This window comes from Cyprinodon variegatus, unplaced genomic scaffold (assembly GCF_000732505.1).
Source record: "Cyprinodon variegatus isolate N-32 unplaced genomic scaffold, C_variegatus-1.0 Scaffold299, whole genome shotgun sequence".
Taxonomy (NCBI): Eukaryota; Metazoa; Chordata; class Actinopteri; order Cyprinodontiformes; family Cyprinodontidae; genus Cyprinodon; species Cyprinodon variegatus.
Genome location: NW_015150752.1, coordinates 599,855 through 620,911, shown reverse-complemented (window position 1 = coordinate 620,911; position 21,057 = coordinate 599,855). Strand labels below are relative to the sequence as shown.

The 21,057-nt window shown below is 39.7% G+C and overlaps 1 protein-coding gene across 3 annotated transcripts in view; it reads left to right on the top strand.

Moving 5' to 3' along the window:
* LOC107090533 (metabotropic glutamate receptor 3-like) overlaps window positions 1–21,057 on the top strand; it is a 68,843-nt gene that overhangs the window by 24,705 nt on the left and 23,081 nt on the right. For all 3 annotated transcript variants that reach the window (XM_015383956.1, XM_015383955.1, XM_015383958.1), the window contains 4 exons: window positions 749–1,316; window positions 4,694–4,837; window positions 12,091–12,360; window positions 12,709–13,309. In XM_015383956.1, the coding sequence (XP_015239442.1) occupies window positions 1,005–1,316; window positions 4,694–4,837; window positions 12,091–12,360; window positions 12,709–13,309 (1,327 nt within the window). In that variant the 5' untranslated portion in view covers window positions 749–1,004. The remainder of the gene's footprint in view (window positions 1–748; window positions 1,317–4,693; window positions 4,838–12,090; window positions 12,361–12,708; window positions 13,310–21,057) is intronic.

Sequence of the window (21,057 nt, the reverse complement as noted above, 5' to 3'; positions counted from 1 at the left end):
TTAGCGTGCGCAGTGAAATAGCTCACGTTTTTATACACGCAAACCTTTGATAGATCCGGCCCTTAGTGTATCATAACTTTAGAGTAACCGAGTATAAAAAAAATAGGAAGATGGGTATCAGAACTGTTGAACTCAGCTTTAATTAAGCAAGAGCTGTCCTCAGCATCTTATTCTGTTGGCCTTATTGTTGTCAGACAGCATATTTCATGGTAAAATCCATTCAGTCCTCACACTCTAATTATGAAGGGGCACGGTGGGAGTAATGAATGTCACACACAAACACCTACACAAGCACAGCCAAAACATATGCACACAAACTAAAGCATAACTCATGGGCAAGAAAAGAAATGTTGGGCAGGAGATCAGATTAGGGAAGCGTCTCTGATCGGTGGAATGAGAAGGCTAGGCTCATGTATCAACCAGCCATCTAAGCTGGCATATCCTGGCATAGCCAGAGCAACACTGAATGAAACACACACTTAAATACACCCATCTACTGGGCAGAAAGTTTTCTGAGTGATGTAATAGCGCATGAGGAAGGGAGAATCTCTAAACAAGTTGATATCTCTACACAGTTAAGTTTGTGCTCTGAAGACGAAATGAGTTTTAGCCATTGTTAACAATGTCCTAAAACCCCACCAAAAGTCTAATATTTAATTGTAACATCAGAAGTAGAAATGTATTGTTCAGACAGCATGTGAAATGTTATTTTTGTAACTCCTATTCCTGTTCTCCCTTTAACTTCAAGGAAAATTGATGGTGCGGCCAGATGGTTCGTCCCTCCATGTGTGGTTCATGTCAACACTTCCTGACCATTTCATGGGCTACAAGCAGACTCCAAGATCCACGGCTGCAGCTTGATTCAACCCCTCTCTGTTTTCTACCTCTTATTCTTTGCCCCTCATCCCTAACCACACCCTCCTCGCCCTTTCTCTTCTCTGCCTCGGCCTCTGTTTTAGCTCTCACCTCACATTTCAACAGTCAAAGCCCTCCCTAAGCCCAACATGGTGTCCCGCCTTCCCTTCTTAGTTTTTGTCATGATGTGCCAAGGCGCCCTGCTGGCAGACCCACCTCAATCCCGTCGTGAGATCCGCATTGAGGGGGACCTGGTGCTCGGTGGCCTTTTTCCAGTGCATGAGAAAGGCGCTGGAATTGAGGAGTGTGGACGTGTGAATGAGGACAGAGGGATCCAAAGGCTGGAGGCCATGCTATTTGCCATTGACAGAATCAACATGGACAACACCGTGCTACCAGGTGTTTCCCTGGGGGTGCATATTCTTGACACCTGCTCAAGAGATACGTATGCACTAGAACAGGTGGGTAAGCCCTAACATTTTATTGAAATCTGATTTTCTATGAATTTTGGATAATTCGTAGCATTGTTTGAATGGTGTTTTGGCCTTTATGTACTCCCTATATCTGTGGACTTTAGAGGTTTTGGCTTTATCAGAATGAAAAGAATCAAAATAATTAACCTGTATAAATGTGCAAATCTGTAGAACTGTGGTTGTGTTTGTGAATAATAGATGGTGTAACTCTAAAGACCTAGCCATAGAGAGAAACTCTGCATCAAGGACATTGAGCTGTTAGCAGTTAGCGTGAGGCCTTACTACCTGCCCCTGGAATTTACACACGTTATTGTGATAGCTTTGTATGTCCCCCCCTCTGCTAATGCGGCAACAGTCTGTAATGTCCTGCACACTACCACCAGCAGACTCCAAACACAGCACCCACAGGCTCTTTTTCTGATCTCTGGGGACTTCAACCATGTCTCCCTGTCTTCCACCCCTCCCATATTCACACAGTATGTTAACTGCCAGACCAGAGACAATAAAACACTGGAAGAGCTCTGTGCTCCTAATCAACAGGACATCAATAGTATCACAGACCTTACCTTCTTCAGCAACTGACTACTTCACACCTCCCAGCTCCAAACCATCAACCATAACCCCCCACCTGCGCCATCTTGTCGCTTTCAACAAAACAGGTGAGCAATGAGCTGCACAAGATGAAGGTGCGAAAGGCTGCGGGTCCAGATGGCATCAGCTCCAGGCTTCTGAGATGTTGTGCAGGTGAACTATGTGGCATCTTGTGCTACACGTTGAACTTAATCCTTAGGCAAGGAGAAGTACCGCAGCTGTGGAAGACCACTTGTGTGGTACCGATGCCAAAGATAAAACATGAAATGGACCTCAGCAGCTACAGGCTGGTAACGCTGACTTTACCTCTGAAGACCCTCAAACGGTTGGTCTAACATCATCTACGACCCCTGGTGAGGACTTCATTGAATCCACTGCAGTTTGCTTACTGTCATGGGAATGGGGCAGATGATGCCATCATCTTCCTCCTGCACCAAGCTCTGAGATACCTGGAAGCACTGTGCGGATCATGTTCTTGGATTTCTCCAGTGCTTTCAACACTATCCAGTCAGGCCTCCTGAGGGACAAGCTGGAGCTGTCAGGGGTGGACCAGCACATGTCTAAGTGGATTCTGGACTCCCTCACTGGCCGCCGACAGTGTGATTGTGAAGGCACAGGGCTGTGTCTCAGATAGGTTGGTTTGCAGTTCAGGGGTCCCACAGGGAACACCGTTCCCTCCATTCCCTCTTCACCCTTTACACTGCAGAGTTCTCCGTCAATTCCCCATGCTACCACCTCCAGAAGTTCGCTGACGATTCTGCGATAGGATGTCTGCCACAGTTGCCCTATTAAATCAAAATATGACAGGATTTGGTTGTGGTTTGAGGACCCAAATGCAGAGGCAGGGAGGCAGAGGTGAGTTTCTTGTTGATTTAATGAAATGTTAACAGACCACTGAAGAAGGAATCCAAATTCCAGAAATCAAGCATGGAAAAAGTAAAACAAACCAGAAACCATGGGACTTCAGGGAAAAAGCGATCATGACGAGGAAGACACGGTGAGACGTAGTTGGAGGAAGTTTGACGAGGAACCAGCACTGAGGAACTGCACAAGGAGTGTATTTATGGGAGAATGAACAAGGAGAGAACTAACGAGCAGATTAGGAGCAGGTGTGAACAGAGTAGACTGGAAAGGAGCTAGGGAAAAAGGAGAACACAAGAGGGCAACAGAGGTCAACAAATAAAAAGCTGAAAACTGAAAAATAACCAGAAAACACAACAAAATAAGAATTAAAACAATAAAACTATAAAACATGGAGCAAAGTAAAACATTTAAGATGCAAGTTGTACTGGAAAAATAAGCACTTTACTGATTTGTTGTTTCAATTAAAAGTTATGAGTAAACTGCTATGGCACACTAATGCAAACCTTGTTTGATCCAACCCAGGGGCTCTTTTCTGAAACACCCCTGGTGGAATAGGGTACCTTGCAGAAGCCGCACCACCTCCACAATCGGTGGAACCAAGGGGTAAAATTGGTTCACTCCACAAGAGGCCCCAGTGCCTCAGTAGGACAAGCTAATGTGTAGTTTAAACCTCAAGGGAAAATTTGAATCCCCCTCCCATTCTTGCTATAAAGGTTCCAAGACCTTCACCTACTACCTATTGCCTTTATAAAGATAAAGGTGCCTTGTCAAGCATCCACAGGAAGGCAGGCAGGGATGAAAATCATTTCCTCCAACTGAGAGGTCATGGTTCTTGAAAACAGTGGCTTGCCCTCTGTAGCTTGGAGAAATGTTCCTGTCTCAAGCATACTGGGTCCGTTGCATGAATTAAGGGAATAATGGAGTGGCAGATTGATATAAAAGTTTGTGGGGCTGCTGCCTTAAACCCTAAATACATTAAATCCGATTTTGTGTCCAATCCATCAGAAAATTATATTAATTCTTGGCAAATAATCATGTCAGCATTCTACTGAATGCATAAGCATCGCAGCTTGTGCGTGCAGTTGACTCTAACCTCTTCGACTGTTTCATGGTCCTACCTCCAGAACAACCAGCAGTTGCCTTCTCTACCTAGTCATTCTTCTACCTCCAGCAGTTAGCGTCTAGAGGCCAGCTCCAGCATGCCTGAGGCTATCCCTGCTTATTGTTCCTGACAGGCTTCTCATAAGTACTGCTATCCTGCTATCAAAAGGAGAGGCAGTAGCCTCTCCCCCGAGTTCAGCATACTGCTTCTATAGAAATGGTATTCAATCATCCGCCACGCTCTTAAATCTTTTAGAGTTAGCTTAGCTAGACTCGGTGAACTGTAGCCTCTCTCCACACTTGTGCTGCTTTCCTGACTGGCTTCTCTGATCTACCACTGTGCTCCCCCGCTCTCCTCTTGAGTTGCCTTATCCCCTCATTCTGCCGCATTGCCTGTACAGAGCCCTTCTCTGATCTACCCCTGTGGTTACTTAGCTCCAGAGGGTGGCACAACTAGCCCAATTATCTCAGTTAAGGTGCTCTCAGTCCCAGTGTTCTCACACTGATTCCCCGTTTCTTCTGTCTCATCTCTGAATGCTGTTTTGAGGACTCTCACCAAAGCATATATGGACCAAGCAGAGGAGAAAGATACATGTGCATTAAAAAAAACAAACTCATCAACAATGTAAAGACCGGCGTTTAAAATCAGTGATCTTCATCATGAAAGAAATCAGCTGATTTCTGAGTACTGCCAATAAAAATCTACTAAAAATATAACATGCCTATGCCTTTTAAAGTGTTAAAAGTTCTAGACATACATTGATAATTGTTCAGAAGATAATAAACTGATTGCTGGATGTGACTTCCAGGCTCTGGAGTTTGTGAGAGCCTCTCTCACCAAGGTGGATGACACTGAGTTCATCTGTCCTGATGGATCTTACGCTCTGCAAGATGACAGCCCACTTGCCATTGCAGGAGTCATCGGAGGATCTTATAGCAGTGTATCAATACAGGTAAAACTCATATTTTGCACAGAGACATACTTTCAATAAACTGATTAACGTCCATGCCCCTTTGTATGCAACCTCCAGTTTTGGTTTGTTTTTTTTTCTTTCATTTCCTTGTTTTGGCAGAGTATTCTTACTTAAGATGTGTTCTGGTTTCCTTGGGTCAACATTTATGTGATTTCATGTCAGTTAGTATGCACATGCATATTACTGAGAGTCAAGTTCAGTGAGCATGTACATCTGTGATTCCCTAGCTCCTGTTACTTTTGTCACAGAGCTGGTTAATTTACATAGTTTAGCATAAAACCTCTTTTTTTCTTGCTCCTCTGTGACTGCACAAAAGCTTCCTCCTATCAGTTCTTAAATCCCTAATCTGAGCAACTGTCTCTTGGTCGCCTCATCCTTTTCTTTTTCTAACTGTCTTTTCTGTTTTATGCATTGGTCTTTTCATGTACTTCAAATCTTTGGTTTCCTCTGTTTCATTCAGAGCTACAGTACCTTTTATATGCATCTGGATCCCCCCACCCCCATTATGACATCAGACCCCTTCTCCTCCCCTATCCTGGGGCACTCATTGTCAACACTTTGGCTCTGCCTCTTGTCCTTCATCACCCATTATTATCCCTTGTTTACTCTCACTTGATTCTTGTTGCCCCTTTTTTGTTTTTAACCTGTTTAAGGGTGTGACTGTGTTTCACAGGACCTTTCAGGTGCCTAGTTTCTGATCTCTATCCTTTAAAGCTTAGCTACGCCTCTCTACATGGCCAGTGACTTTCTTACTTCTTAATTAAATTATTTAAAAATGTTTTATGTTAAGCCATGCAATTCAATACCTTAAAGGGATTTATGGTGCAGGCCTTTTTTTATTGTCATTTATTTGTGCATCTTAGTTTGTGCTGGCATTGTCGAGGTATTACCCATGCTGTATTTTCTTAGATTTATTTATAAACAGTCACATCATGTGTATTTCAAATTAGTTATAGTTATGCCTTATCACTTCTCTACTGCACTCATTTTTTTCCTTTTTAATTTTTTCTCACATTAAAAAGGCATGATAGTCTTCTAATACTGCCGCCTATGGCCAAAACACAGAACTGCAGCACTCTTCTGCTATTTGCTGTTGGGCACGCTCACACTTGACAATTATTTATTTTTTTTTTTTTTTACTTATTTCGCCTTCTGACTTCCTTACCAGTTTTGTTAATAACATATATAGAGCAACATGAACTCTCAGTGTCTCCTCAGACGAGCCCTTTTGGTAGCTATGGTCAGTAGATAGTGGCACATCATTGGGTAAATTCAGTTATTCTCCTCATGGTCTCGTTTCATGACAGCATAGTCAACATTATAATTGCTTTTAAACCATAAAACCTGTGTTGATAGCTGTAACTAGTGTGACCACAAATGTTTTCAAAGAATTTATGTTTGGATCTCCACTTGTGTGCCTTCTACTAAGCTATGTTATTAGTCTTAATAGGACTTTGACATGTTGTCAAAATAGCTCATCAAATGCACTATGAATGAGACATAAAGAACCCAGAGCCATGCACTCTGGAGGGATTAAACTGAAGAAAGCACAGAATTTCAGTTCAGTTTTTGTTGACTAGTGTGCAGTTTGATGTTATATTTACGAGTCTGTCAGCATGAATATATGCAACATCTGTGTTTACATTGTTTGAATGTGATCATGCTCTAGGATTTATGGAGAGAACATGACTAGATTCCAATCATCATGAAAGGGAAATGTTATGCACACCATAAAACTCTTAATGATGCCTGTGACTGTTTTATAGATGCAACCCTAGTCTTCGACATCTTAGATGCACTTTTAAGATATGTCCCCTCTACAAGATGCCTGAATAAAATGGCTTAGTCCCTCGAAAAGAGGTCTGATAAAGAACTCTTTATTAGATTCGGGTGTGTTGTTAAAAGAGTTCCTTTTATGTATGTTTACATACTTTGCTGCATATAAGGTGTGTTTTATATAGAGAATGAAATAACACCAAATGTAATTTTTTTATTTACAATTCAGAAGTAACTTAGGCAGCAATGTCAAATTATGGAGAAAACAGCGCACAAGCCAAGAAGCCTTGACAAATACAGTATAATATATTCTCAAAAAATTGATTCAATTTATACTTCAATCTTCATTTTCTTCTTTGTAGATGTATGTATCAAGCAGATTTTTTGGGGGCAATTCTTTAAAGGAGCATTGTGCAGGTTTAAATGTTGCTGGGGTTTTTTTTCTCCCCATGCATAGCCTTAAAACTGCACCATATAAAAAAAGAATTTTCCTCTTTTGAACACAGTTGACTATACACTACATCATTCAATTTTAGTAAGGAGTGATTTGGGTCATATTCACTGGGCATGTGTGTGGGTGTTACAACCTTACCCTAGCTTGCATTTTATGCCCGTATATATAAAAACAGGTATAAGCATCAGAAAATGAAAGGTATTTTGTAGAACAACATGTGTTATAATGTTTTTGAAATGTGTATTTCCCTTTAGAAATGCTTCCATCTGTGGCAGGATTTCATGTTGGCAAAAAGGCTCACGAATCAAGTCAGCAAAGCCTGGTGGGCCGTACAAGGAGGCAAAAATAGAATTACCCATTAACAGTGCTTTTCAATTGTTTGCCAGTTCTGATTTATTATTTTGGATCTAATTATCTCTAGCAGAGATCTGAACGAAAATATTATATAACTTTGTTTGTAATGGATCAATATGTTATAGGATAAAAAAGTTGGTGTTTCTTGCGTAATAAGCCTAATTGGAAGCATGTGTTTGTGTTTGGAGGTATTTAGTGTGCTATAGTAAGGCAGGGGTTGCATCTTGATGGGATAATTTAGCACTAAATTACTATATTTTCATACATATAATCATATTTAGGAATGGATGGACAATCTTACAACAAGGTTTAAGTATTTTAGAATAAGCCCAGGCTCCGACTGGTAATCTGTGATACCGGGCATTTGCCCGCCCCTCCTTAAATCATACCGGCCCCAACACTTACTCTCCAGCCGAAGCATCTACCTATGAAAGTAAATAACTCAAGGAGCTCAAGAAGTAATACAATATTAAATTCATAAATGATGCATGCAGTATAAATAGCCCTTCCTTGTCCTGCACATCCATGTGACAGTTGGCATATGGTGTCATTTTCTATTTCTTCAAACTGTAAGTGGGCCCTTGTAGACGGAAAAATGCCAGGGCCAAAAATGGTTCCCAGTCCGAAAAAACCTACAGGTGTTAAGATAATTATTAGCTTAATAAATCCAAAAGTAGGTCCAGCCATAACTATTGTGTTCATTTTTGAAAGGTTCATTACGAAGTTAGCAAATTTTTATCAACGCAGAAAGCATCCTTATCTTGTAGTATGGAAGTAATGTTATACTGTGCTGATACTGCGGTATTGTGACTCACAACTTGCACTTATCTTTTGGAAAGCTATTTTATGGAAAGTTAATCAGAAATATAGCTTTGACTACTTTAATTTTCAGGAAGCATTCCAATTGGATATGATAAATAACAGATCTATAGTATGTATACTCTTTAAGATGACAGGCTAACGTCATATCACTATCAAGACTCAAATTAACACAGTTCAAGCAAAACAAAACTTAATATTGATTCTGTAGCTGTACTTAAAAAGCTGTATCTGAGTTTTCTTTTCTTATTGCTTTGACACCAAAAAAATATCCTGCAAAATCTCTGTTGGTAAAATTGATTTTGCTCCATCCTCAGAGTACACAACATTAGGCACTTTGTGTAATGCACTTAAAGGACTCAGGCTCCGAAGGCTGTCACCAGAGCAGAGACACATTACAAACGAATATCGTTCAGAGCAACAAAAACAAGATATGTTGGTCCACAGCATATCATATCACATAACACGACAGGAGCTGCTACCTTTCACAGTAAAAACATCTCCAAGAAGTGGGAAGATTATGAGCATTCAATTTCTTATCTAAAGTTTCAGGTGGGTAAAGTACCCAATATTGTACTCAATTAAGACTCGCACCACTTTAATTCTTCAAGTAAAGGTAAAGAGTAGTCTGACAAGAGATAATTCAATTAAAAGCAAAGAGTATTTGATAAAAACACTATTCAAGTACTGAGTAATATTTGGATTATAACATCTAATTTGATGGTTAAAAATTATGTTGTTAGACAGATGAATTCTGGTATTTTAAAGACTAAAATAGTAAAGTAACATACAACTTAATTACAAAGTTAAAAAAAAAATCTGAAGAAACACGTTTTAAAATCCACTGATTAAAACCAACACTTGCTTCCACTGATAACAATAATCTACTGTTTACTGCATATTCTTCTAATATCCAAATACCTCATGTTACTTGCAGTGTGTCTTATCGCTACTCCTACTTCTGTGTTAGTACTTAAGCACTAGTTAGTAGCTACCTCTGGTTTGTAATTCTCTCAGTGGATCCACTGTAAGTGAAAATAAGACAGAGCATGTGTGTTGCCTGTTCGCCATCAAATACTAGTTTAATCGTAATCCACAGCTCCAGTTTACCCATATTAAATCCATTCATCATATTCCATAAAACAGAGTTAAAGAAAGACATACAATAAAAATATTACCAATTGTAATTGGAATACCACTTATATAATTGAACTGAAGTTTTCAAATCAATTGAATAAACATAAGTGTGTAAAATACAGCATCAGAGGCACAGTGATAATTTAAAATTGTAAAACCATGTTACAATACATTTACAAAGCATTCTGTGAACTTCAGGATGGAACCCTTGAATATTTTTATTCCACAATCGGCCATCACTGGTATTATCTAAAATGGATTCAGAGTGACAGAAGCTCAGCCACAGAATATCATGCCATATAAAGTCCCAGCCAGGTTCCGTGAATGCTGTAGCTTATTTTGTGCAGAGGTTGCCAAATTTCTGCAGAGTCATTAGCCAAAAAACTCCACACCTGCTGTGGTCTTCTGATTATCTCAACAACAGGGAGTTGAGAGCATTTACAGAACAGGATTCCATGGCTTGGCAGTGATATCCAAGCCTAACATCAGCAAATCCATTCAAAGCAATTGATGCGGTGGTTCCTGACAATGGACCTTAAGAAGTACAGATTTGTTCTCTGGAGAGGTGAATCCTCACCTCTGCCTCACAATCCAGTGGACAAGTCTGGGTTTGGCAGTTGCCAGGACAACAGCACTTCCCTGTCTACAATGTGCCAAGTGTAGAGTTTAATGAATAGGGGATTAGAGCGTGGGTTTGTTTTTAGTAGTTCAGCTCAACACCACAATCTAAGTAAAAAAAAAACAAATCTTGATGCTTCATGAACAATAAAATATTGACAGTTTTGTGCTCTGAACTTTATATGAACAGTCTGGCAAAGGCCCCTTTTTGTGTGTCCCGATTCCTCTTTGCATATAGGTGTAGTAGAAATAACAAGGTGTAGGCGGTATTAATCATAGCTCAAACCCAATACACCCTCTAGCCCAGCGGTCCCCAACCACCAGGCCGGTCCGTTGGTCATTTGGTACCGGGCCGCACAGAAAAAAGTAAATATATATATATATAATTTATCGACGATCAGAATCTGAGTGATGTTTTATTTTGAAAAATATAAAAAAATTGCGGTGTTCTCTCCTAATTACATCAGTCGGAGTATAAGGAGTATGAGGGTGACAATACACTCAAGGCCTGGGAGAGGGACTACGGCTGGTCTGCAGTAGGACAGCAGTAAATCGGAGAAGCCCACCAGGGAGTCAGAGCTAGAAGAGGCCCCGGAGCGGGGGAGAGAAGACATCAGCCTGTCAGTGTCTGCGGTAGGACAAAGAAACAGTCCTTGTAAGCTAAATTAAAATGGCTTTTGTAATAGCCACCTCAAAACCTCTTAAGAGCATTGTCTACTTCATCCTTTGGCAAGAATATTTTCCCTATCTTCTGTTTTGATACTGATACTGAAAAAAAAAAAATGCCGTTGCAGTTCTTTCCACTCTCGCACTGATTTCCTGCTGCATACCTAACCTCTGTACTCAACGCCTAAAGGCTGATTTATACTGAGAAACCAGGTCGACTGCGTGTGTGTCGCATGTGACGCAGAAATGCCCCCCGCACCTTCCTCAGACACTCTGGTGCACCTCTCCAGAATTGTAGGTGACCGCAGACAGTGTCGCAGACATCAGGCATCTGATTGGTCAAATCTGCATCCACTCTACACAATCTATATTTCCTGTTTGGTACCTTACCAGCTTGTTTTGTTTGTATGACCACCATTTTGGAAATCGACTCATGAATATGGACCAGCTAGAAGAGCAAGGTGCGCAACAACGCTGGGTCTGGATCCATGCTCTTTTTCGCCCCTACATTGTCACACACACTTGCCCCTTGCGTTTTTCCACTTCCTTGGCCGTATCTAGACCCCCAGTTAGTTTGTGATTGTCCCATTTGCTTTGTGGCTTGGAATAACATAGCGCAGACCAAGCTTCCAAACTGAGCATAAATCAAAAATATCTGCGTCATACCTGCGACAAGCTCACTGCGACACACTGCTGCGGTAGTATAACCAGCCCTTAAGGCTGTGTTTGGCTTTCAAAAGCAAAAAAAAATAAAAATACAAAACTGTGTGTTGTCTCCTGCCCTTACCCGCCAAGTCAGCATAGAAAATTCCTTGATAAATACCCCCTATCCCTTGTTATGTCCACTACCCCTGCCTACAGTACGTGCAAAGAGGTATTAGAACACCATTACCTTCATGGAAACATGCTAAATTTATGGGGTTAAAGAGCTAGGGTTGCATTCAGACTGGGCCTAAGACAATAAAATCAAAGTTACTGTCCATTCATCTATCCATTTTCTTCCGCTTTATCCGTGGCCAGGTCGTGGAGGCAGCATTCTATGCAGTGATGCCCAGATTTCCCGATCCACACACACCTCCTCCAGCTGCTCTGGGGGCACCCCGAGGCGACACCAGCTCAGACACATAGTCCCTCCAATTTATCCTGGTGCTTCCACAAGGCCTCCTTTTAATTAAAATTAAAATTAATTTTCCTATCCTTGTTTCATGAAAAATTATTCTTTGGGAAAATCTGAACTGCTGTTGTTTGTTGTTTAGTAGAACACAACTGAAAAGATATACTGGCTTGATCATTACATCTCCCAAATATCTTTTATGTTATTAAAAATATACAAATAGTGAGAAATCATGGAAATGGATTTTGTTAAATTCTTGTAATTCACTTTCATTTACTATTTCTTTCCATGCAGGTTGCCAATCTTCTCAGGCTCTTTCAGATCCCTCAGATAAGCTATGCTTCAACGAGTGCCAAGCTCAGTGATAAAACCCGCTATGATTACTTTGCCCGCACTGTACCACCTGACTTTTACCAGGCCAAAGCCATGGCAGAGATTCTCCGGTTCTTTAACTGGACATACGTGTCCACCGTAGCATCAGAGGGTGATTATGGAGAAACTGGTATAGAGGCATTCGAACAAGAAGCACGAATGAGGAACATCTGCATTGCTACTTCAGAGAAGGTAATAAAAAAGGAGAATTTGATTATGATCAGAATCTTTCTTCATCATTGCAGCAAGAAAAAAAAAAGATCATTGAGGTGCTGCATTTACAAGTCTAATATTTTTTTCTTTATGGCTTATTTCATGGTACTGAATTGGGGGTAATATTAAAGTGCTACAAGTGCTGTGGAAAAACATAAAAAGCTTATCTCTATAAATTCATTTTAAGTGCTTTCACAGTCCAATTTCCATGCCATTTTCAGAAGATTTATATGAAGGTGTGAGACAAGTACAGATTGCATGTGACACACGTTAGTGTGGGAAAACCATTTGTGTTCTTCATTCAATAATCCTACATCTTTTTCCCAGGTGGGACGCTCAAATGCTAAAAAGTCTTACGAGGCAGTGATTCGTCAGCTCCTCCAGAAGCCAAATGCTCACGTGGCCGTCCTTTTTCTGAGAAGTGATGATGCCAGAGAGCTGATTTCGGCTGCTGCCCGACTTAATGCCTCCTTCATCTGGGTGGCTAGTGATGGCTGGGGTGCACAAGAGAGCATTGTCAAGGGAAATGAGATTACTGCTGAAGGAGCTATTACACTTGAACTAGAGGCGAATCCCATACCAGAATTCAACCATTACTTCCTAAGTCTGGACCCTATCAAAAACCACCGGAATCCCTGGTTTAAGGACTTCTGGGAACAGAGGTTCCAGTGCTCTTTGGGAGCCAAAAGCTTAGGATTAGGGGGAACACCTCTTCCACCATGTGACAAGAACTTGCTGATGGATAAAAGATATTTCGAACCAGAGTCCAAGATCATGTTTGTGGTGAATGCAGTATATGCCATGGCCCGTGCCCTACACAACATGCAGCGGAGCCTGTGCCTCAACACCACCAAACTGTGTGACAGCATGAAGGCCCTGGATGGGCGCAGACTCTACAGGGATTACATTCTTAATGTCAGCTTCACAGGTAAGTGAGCAAAAGTGTGGTGAAGAGAGTGTTGGGTTCCAGATAAGGTGCTGAGAGGGGATGAAGCGCAAAGAAAAGTAAATGTTGGAGAGGACAGATACAAGATAAGAAGAAATAGACAGGAATGTGAGTGCTGCGTCTGCTTAACAGTCTCCTAATGAACACATGGCTGTTGTCCATCTTCTAAGCCACAGAACATTAAAAGTACTGAAACAAATCCTCTTAATTGCTATGTGTTGTCTGAGCCAGCTTGCCATTGACACCTTTTACCCATGTGTAATTCATACAACACTACAAAGTTGCTTTGAGGGGAGAGCTGCAGTTAATCTGAGCCATATTCTTTTCTCACACACTAATGAGATTGTATGTGTGTTAATATAGCTCCTATAGCATGCTGCCTGCCTTCCTGTCAGTCTCTGAAGAGTTTAGAGAAAGAAGACAGAGGATTGGCTTGACTGACAGATCACGCACAAAGGAAGTGTTATAAATAAACTGGTGCATCTCTGGGACTGACACAGGTTTAGAGGTGCTTATTCCTCCACCAACCGTGACCAGAAGCAGACTTCAAAACACCCAGGCAAACAAAATTAACACAGCAGCTTTGCCATGGGACATTGGGGAGAGTGAGCTGGAGGGATGGAAAGAGGACGAGGGAATGGCATCATCCATGAAGGTGGGGGGAGAGAGAAGGTGCTTGCAGATAAGACTGACAGGCAGTCTAAAATGAGAAGACTGAGTTTAGGGTAAAGTGAAAGGGAATAAGTGAGAAAAAATAGTATAAAGAGTAGCAAGGAGAGAACAAGCAAGAGCTGCAGCAGTTCCTGAGTGGGACAGCATGCGTCAGCAAAGGAAAAGGATTTAATTTGAATTCTCTTGTGTTGAAAATGGGACTAGATAAAATAAAGACTCATTAAACAGATAAAGTTCACAAAATCCTTTTAAAAAAGGGTTCATATTTTCTACTGTAAGAAGTTGTTGGTGATGTTCATTGGAAAACCCCATTCATATTGGGTCAAATTTTAATTTCCCCAATATTTATTTTCATTTCCATATTTATAAAGCACATTAAATGAAAACATGCAAACAGAGAACAAAAATAATTTATTCAGTTTTAAAAAATATGTGCTAAACGGATATTAAAGTCTTTCTGAACAAAGGCTGACACTTAATAGCTCACTTAAATGATGGCACAGAGGTACAGAGAAAGTAAATCTGAGACCATGGGTGCCTCCACCAGAAATGGCCTCGTCTCCACTGCCTTTAAGCTTAGTGCTTGAACAGCCAATAGAAGCTGACTGGATGACAAGGACCTGCCATGCACACAAAAACTGAAACATTCAGAAACATAAAAAGGTTTGAGGCATTTGATACATTGTAAAAATAATAGTAAATGTTTTAAAATCTATTTTAAAATGAAGACACTGATTTCTGGATGACCTGAAGGCAATTTAGGGTCAAGACAATAAAAAAAGCTCAAATTTAGCTAAAAAAAAAAACTCCTTAACATTGTCATTTATCATTATAGTGTCTTTGTCAGGTAGACAACTTCCAGACAAAAGAATATAATGATCCACTCACCTGCTTTGAGGACAACATTTACAATCTTAGCAGGGTAGCAAAATAAAAAAAATATTGCTGCAAAGTTTGAATCAGTCTATCATTTTCTTGTTTGTTTTTTGGCTATTTCTCATCTGAATAGTTGATATGCCAATAAATGTCAGCGAAGACTATATAGATTTTGAGGAAAAATAATTTTTGAAAAAAAAAATCACGTTTTCTAAATTAAATTTATTTCTAGAGGTGCTATTGACATGACATTTTTACCAGACGTCGGAAACAATCCATGCAATCTATACATATAAACAAATCAAGCCATAGATGTCCAGAAATTTAGTTATGTGCCAAAGTGAAATGGCACGGGAAAGAGTATTGAATATACTTACTGAAATTTTAATTAATGGTTTGATTTTGGCCAATTATTCCTTACAAAAAGTTTTCAAATCTTGTAGGCTTTGTGGGCCTCTTATATGAACTCCAATCTTTATTTCTTTCCATTGATTTTCTATTGGATTCAAGTCAGGCGATTGACCGTTCAGTTCTAGCAGCTTTATTTTCTTTCTCTAAAACCAATTGTGAGTTTCCTTGGCTTTTTGGAGTCATTGTCTTGCTGAAATGTCCACCCACGTTTCATCTTCATCATCTTCGTAGATTGCAGCAGATTTTTATCAAGAATGTCTGTGGACATTTTTCCAATCCTCCTTCCTTGAATAATTTGAAGTTTTTCAGTACCATATGCTTACCATATGCTTTTAATATGGTGATGTGCAGTGCCATTTGACCTCCAAACATGATGTGGGTTATCCAAAGAGTTCAATTTTGGTCTCATATGACCAGACTATATTCTCCCAGAATTTCACAGGCTTGTTTAAATGTTGTGCAGCAAAATATGAGCTTCAACATGCTTTTTTTTCAGCAGTGGAGAATTGCTTGGTGAGCGTGCATACAGGCCATTTCGATTCAATTCAATTTCAATTCAGTTTATTCATAAAGCGCCAATTCACAACACATGCCATCTCAAGGTACTTTACAGATAAAATTCAACCAGATCATACAATCAGATTGATTCAAAGTTTTGATCAGTTGATCGCATCCACTCATTGACTCGAAGGCAGTCCCTCACACCAAGCCTGCTTGTAGTGAGTGGAGAGGAAAAACTCCTAAAAAGAAGAAACTTCCAGCAGAACCAGGCTCAGTGTAAGCGGCCATCTGGGGTTCAAGGAGACAGTAATGCGGTTGAGTGAATTACATATATTTTTCTTTGAAAACATTTTACCTGCTAATTCCAGGTCTTTCTGAAGCTCTCCACAAGTGGTCTTTGGCTCTTGGACAACTCTTCTGATTATTCTTTTCACTCCTCTGTCGGAAATCTTGCGAAAGCAGCTGATCAGGGTCTGTTTATTGTGAGATTATGTTCTTCCCACTTCCGGATTATGGCCCCAACAGTGCTTATGGGAACATTCAGAAGGTTAGAAATCCTTCTGTAACAATGTCATCATTATGAATTGCAACAATAAGGGTTGTGAAGGTCTTGAGAAAGCTCTTCGCTTTTACCCAACATGGGATGTTTTGCACCCCCCTTTCTTCAGGTGTACAATACCTTTTTCCTGTGCCATTTTACATTACACATAACTCAACTTCTGGAGATACTGTAACTAAGGCAAAAGTTATTTCCACCTTGACAAGAAATTACAAAACATTTTTTAATGTGTAATACTGTTAAAAGGGAGAAACTTGTAAGGGTCTAGATTATTGTTTTTATGGAACTATAGGTAATAAATGCCTAAATCACTTTAAAAATAAATATGCACACACAGGGCCATCCTCCCTGCTCTTCTGCCATTGTGTGAAAGAATCTTGCAAATACAATCTGGTATGTTTTCTTTCTCCTGAGGACTTCCTCTCATAAACTCATCACTTCTTGCGACTCTCAGCCCTATTTAAAGTATACAGTGGAAGCAATGGAGCTAGAATAATTGAATGAATCTGAAGCACTCTGGATACATAAACATTAGAAGTGCACAAGCACATAGGAGGAAACAAGTATACCACAATGTCTGGCATGTCGGATAACCAATAGGTAAGATGAAGACTTAAATTCAACTCTAAATTTGCAGCAAATGCATAGGGCAAGGATACTATATATAAATAAAAGATGCTTAATTTAGTGGGTTGAAAGATATCAAGAACAGGAAGCATGACTTTTGTTACTTTTCCACCACTTTTCTTTGACACATTCCCATTGTACAGTCTCTTTTGTTAGCTCTCTGTCCTAACATGAGATGCATAATTTCATTCAGAGAATCTGTAACAAAAAGAGCTTGATTATGATTCATGTAAAGTGAGCATGGTAGGACAGCATTTATTTTCAACTGTTGGTCGCCCCTGAATGACTCATTCTCACTGCTCTGTATAGCTGAAACAGCCAGTGAAAAAGAAGGTGAGGTCTGTTGAAGTTTAGCTGCAGCATCAACATCCGCAGTGCTCTCAGTCAGAACTGAAGAATCAGAACTCTTCAGCGCTTTATACATCTGATGCAGATATGCATGGTGATTGCACAGTTTTAAATAATACTTTAAAGTTTGTCTCCATATATGCTGAAAGATGCTTTTATTGCATGTATCTTTACAGCACAACTGAAGATGTATTTCACTGTAATGAGGTTGTTTTGTTGTGTTTCACTGACAGTGTATGTGACTCTGATGCAGCATGTTGTTTGGTTAGGAGAGTGTTTTCATTCACAGCTCTCTTCATCTAGTCTCATCGAGCTAGTTGCTATGGTAATAAAGCCGACTATTGCCAATTGTTGAGGTGATCTGGTAGATCACGGGAACCACTCCATAAGAACTAGCAGCAGACAGTGGAGCAGATTTGTGAGCTTTGTGCATTTTTTATAAGCACTTGTTACATGAGTCAAACACAGCACATAAACATGCGCTCCAAAGACACAGACTGGAATCTGCGAAACAGTCAGCTATTTTTTTTTAAGGGAGGCAACTTGAAATGCTTGCTTTTTTTCTGCCAGTATGAAATTGCAGACACCCCCAACCCACACACTTCTCAGAGCCATCATTCAACTCCCACCCACCTCCGTGATCTGCAGCAAACAGATCAGTATATACACACATGCATGCGGTCTGTTCAAATACTGGTGATAGATGTGATATTCCCCTTTCTCTGCACAGTGTGTGTGCACGCATGTGTGCGTAAATGTGTGTTGGGGGGGTACCTCTGTGTTAGCAGAGGCGGTGTGCCTTTAGGGCCATATTGAGCACAGCTTTCTGCTACGTTCAGATGCAAGTGAACAACCTTCACTCATTCTCCGCCTTGTTTTCACTTCACACTCCGTCTCTTAACCTCCATCTTTTTGTCACTCTCTCTGGCTCCATCCTTCCTTTTCCTTCCTCTTTCGCTCTATCTTCTTTCCCATGTCTCACCCAGAAAACATCCCACTTTCTCTACATTCAGAAACAGCACATCCCACACAGACACAAGGTTGCTCTCCTTTCAGCTGTCTACCTGCACCTGTATGTTTCTCCATCGCTTCCTTTTACTCAACCTTCCATCTTTCCTTCACCTTTTCTTCATTGATTCCGGCCTCTAAAGAATGTCCCGCTTCCACCTCTATCTCTACTACCATGACATTGGTTTTTCGTATTTCCACTGTGCTATTTTCTCTCTTTTTAACTTTTATTCACCTGCCTCTCCTGCCCTGTCACTTTCGTCCCTTTCTTGAGCTTATCTTGTCTCTCAGTCCAGCCTCCATCCCAGCAGCTCTTGTTTTTGGCCAATGGTTTCTTTCTTTTGTCCCATCTATCTCACATGCCTTTGTTTCACTCAAGCCTTAGGTCTCCTCTGCTTCCGTCCCTCCTTCTCTCAGTCACTCCAGACTTCCTTTTCTCTCTCCTATCTGTCCTCTGGCATTCCCCTGTGGCTTTTTGCAGTGTGACCCAGGCAACGTCTCCATCCCTCTGGACTGAATCTGCAGGGAAAACAAAAAACTAATGTGACCTCTTTTGTGTTAATTTGTGACATATGAGTTAATTTCTGTGTAGTGCTTAGGGATCTGTTTGTTTTAGAAACCAACTCACCAAAACAATAGAGCAAACCTTTTTTTTTATGAATATCTATAATTCTCTCTTTACCCTTTGAAAATGACTTATTCTTACTTATGCCTCCAAAGACCATTTGCCTTCTCTGTCTCTCTGCTTTAACACCAACACCCCCTCTTGGGCCTTACGTTAGCCCTTCACGGCTGAGGCAATAATTAATTTCTCACCTTCTAAATGAAAAGCCTGTCTTTATCCCGGTTCTAATTAGGGCGTAGAATAATAAGCTGTTCCTAAAGTTAGCCGAATTGGTAAAGTCTCACAAATGTAGATCTTTTTATGCAGAGGTTTTTTAAACTAACTGCATTTGCTACTGTTTGTCCTATGTTGTTTTGGTAACTTGTCATAATTAAGTTTAATAATTCACTAGTTCACTAAATGCTTGTCTATCCAATGATTCTGAAAGGCTTTGTTTGGTTGATTCATTGATGCCTTGTCCTGTTGATCTGCATTTCGTTAGCTTTTCATGTTTTGTAGGATCTAACATTTTAGTTACCCAGTTTTACCTGGTCATTAGTTCTAATCAACACATGCCTCTCATTTGGGGATTTCCTGACTATTTCTTCTGGTTTTATTTGTGTTTGCTAGAACTTTCAGTGCTTTAACGTTAAACCACATTTTGTTTAATTTTGTTTGATTTTGTTCATTTTGTTTCCATATAATTTCTGGATCTAAATTTATTAACTAGAGTAGTGTTGACACTCACACCAACTTAATTATACTGGTGAGCAATATTTTACTGATAAAAATACTGACGAGGTAATTCAGGCATGTGACTGCTATTTAGTTAGACCAAGAAAACATATAAAAGGGACAATGGTCTGGCAAAGGTTAGTGTTGCCTACTCCTAAAGATTTTCTGTTTATGATCACCACAAGGTAAAGGAGGAAAAACTTCAACAACACCAAAAACATTACTCTCATTCTATTTACACGTGGAAATATGAATTAATGCATTTTGTCAACTGTGCAATATTATTAATTAATTAGCAGTTGCACCTGAGATTTTATAAGTTTCAAGTTATATTGGAATGTGTTCATGTTAATCACAATGTCAGTGAAAGTGTGAGAGACTGATGGAGAATGGCCATCAGGGAACAATCCTTTGTATAATAATATAGTGTGTTAGGTTATGTTTTAACATTTTTATCTGAAAAAGTACTATACTTTGGCAAATCCTGACAGTTTCTGAAAGGAATTTTAATCCTCATTTGGTACCTGCACATTTCCATTTTGCTTCTTCATTGTGCTATTTAGCATTAGTAGCCAAACTTTTTGTACCTATTTTTTTTCACTGGGTATTAGGAAATTTAATGACTTTGGCCTCCAAGTAATCATGTACAAACAGAATTTGCATGCAATTTAATTTATCAATGTATTATTTCCCTAGGACTTTATATTTAATACCATATATCCACTGATTGCGTTTCTTATCCCCAATAAAACCTATTGGCTCATTAAATATGACAGATTAGTATTGCTAAATCTGTTAAGTGGGTGGAATAATAAGGAACAGGTTTTACAGGTAACATGCATTTAATCACAAATTATGAGAACATCCGCATGAACTACTAATGGAATCTAAATGTAAAACTGTTATTAGCCAAGTTAATATATTTTAATATGTTGATATGTATTAAAAACTAGAAACCGATATTTTTTTTAAAACCCTGGTAACAAACCAAAACTATGGACCATCATAGAAAAAGGAACAAATTTGTGGAACAGACTTAGGGAATTAAAGAGGACGTATGACAATTAGAGTTTATTGAGATAATGTCACTCATATGGCATTATGTTTTGAATTCTGAATACTTACATAACACTTTAAATACTATAAAATCTAAATGTGGGTAACTGAGAAAAGATAGATGTAAACAGTGTAATGGAACTGACATAAAGTTGTTTTCCTATGAATTAAGGGGTAGATATAGAAAAAAGTCTGTTCTTTCTGCTGCTTGTCATTCAAGATGCATTGATTGATGATTGTTTGTACAGTAGAAGGTACAGGAAATCTAAAGTTATTTTTTTAACAAGATAAAAAATAATGCATTTTTCAACCTGGTAAGCTGAAAATTATTTA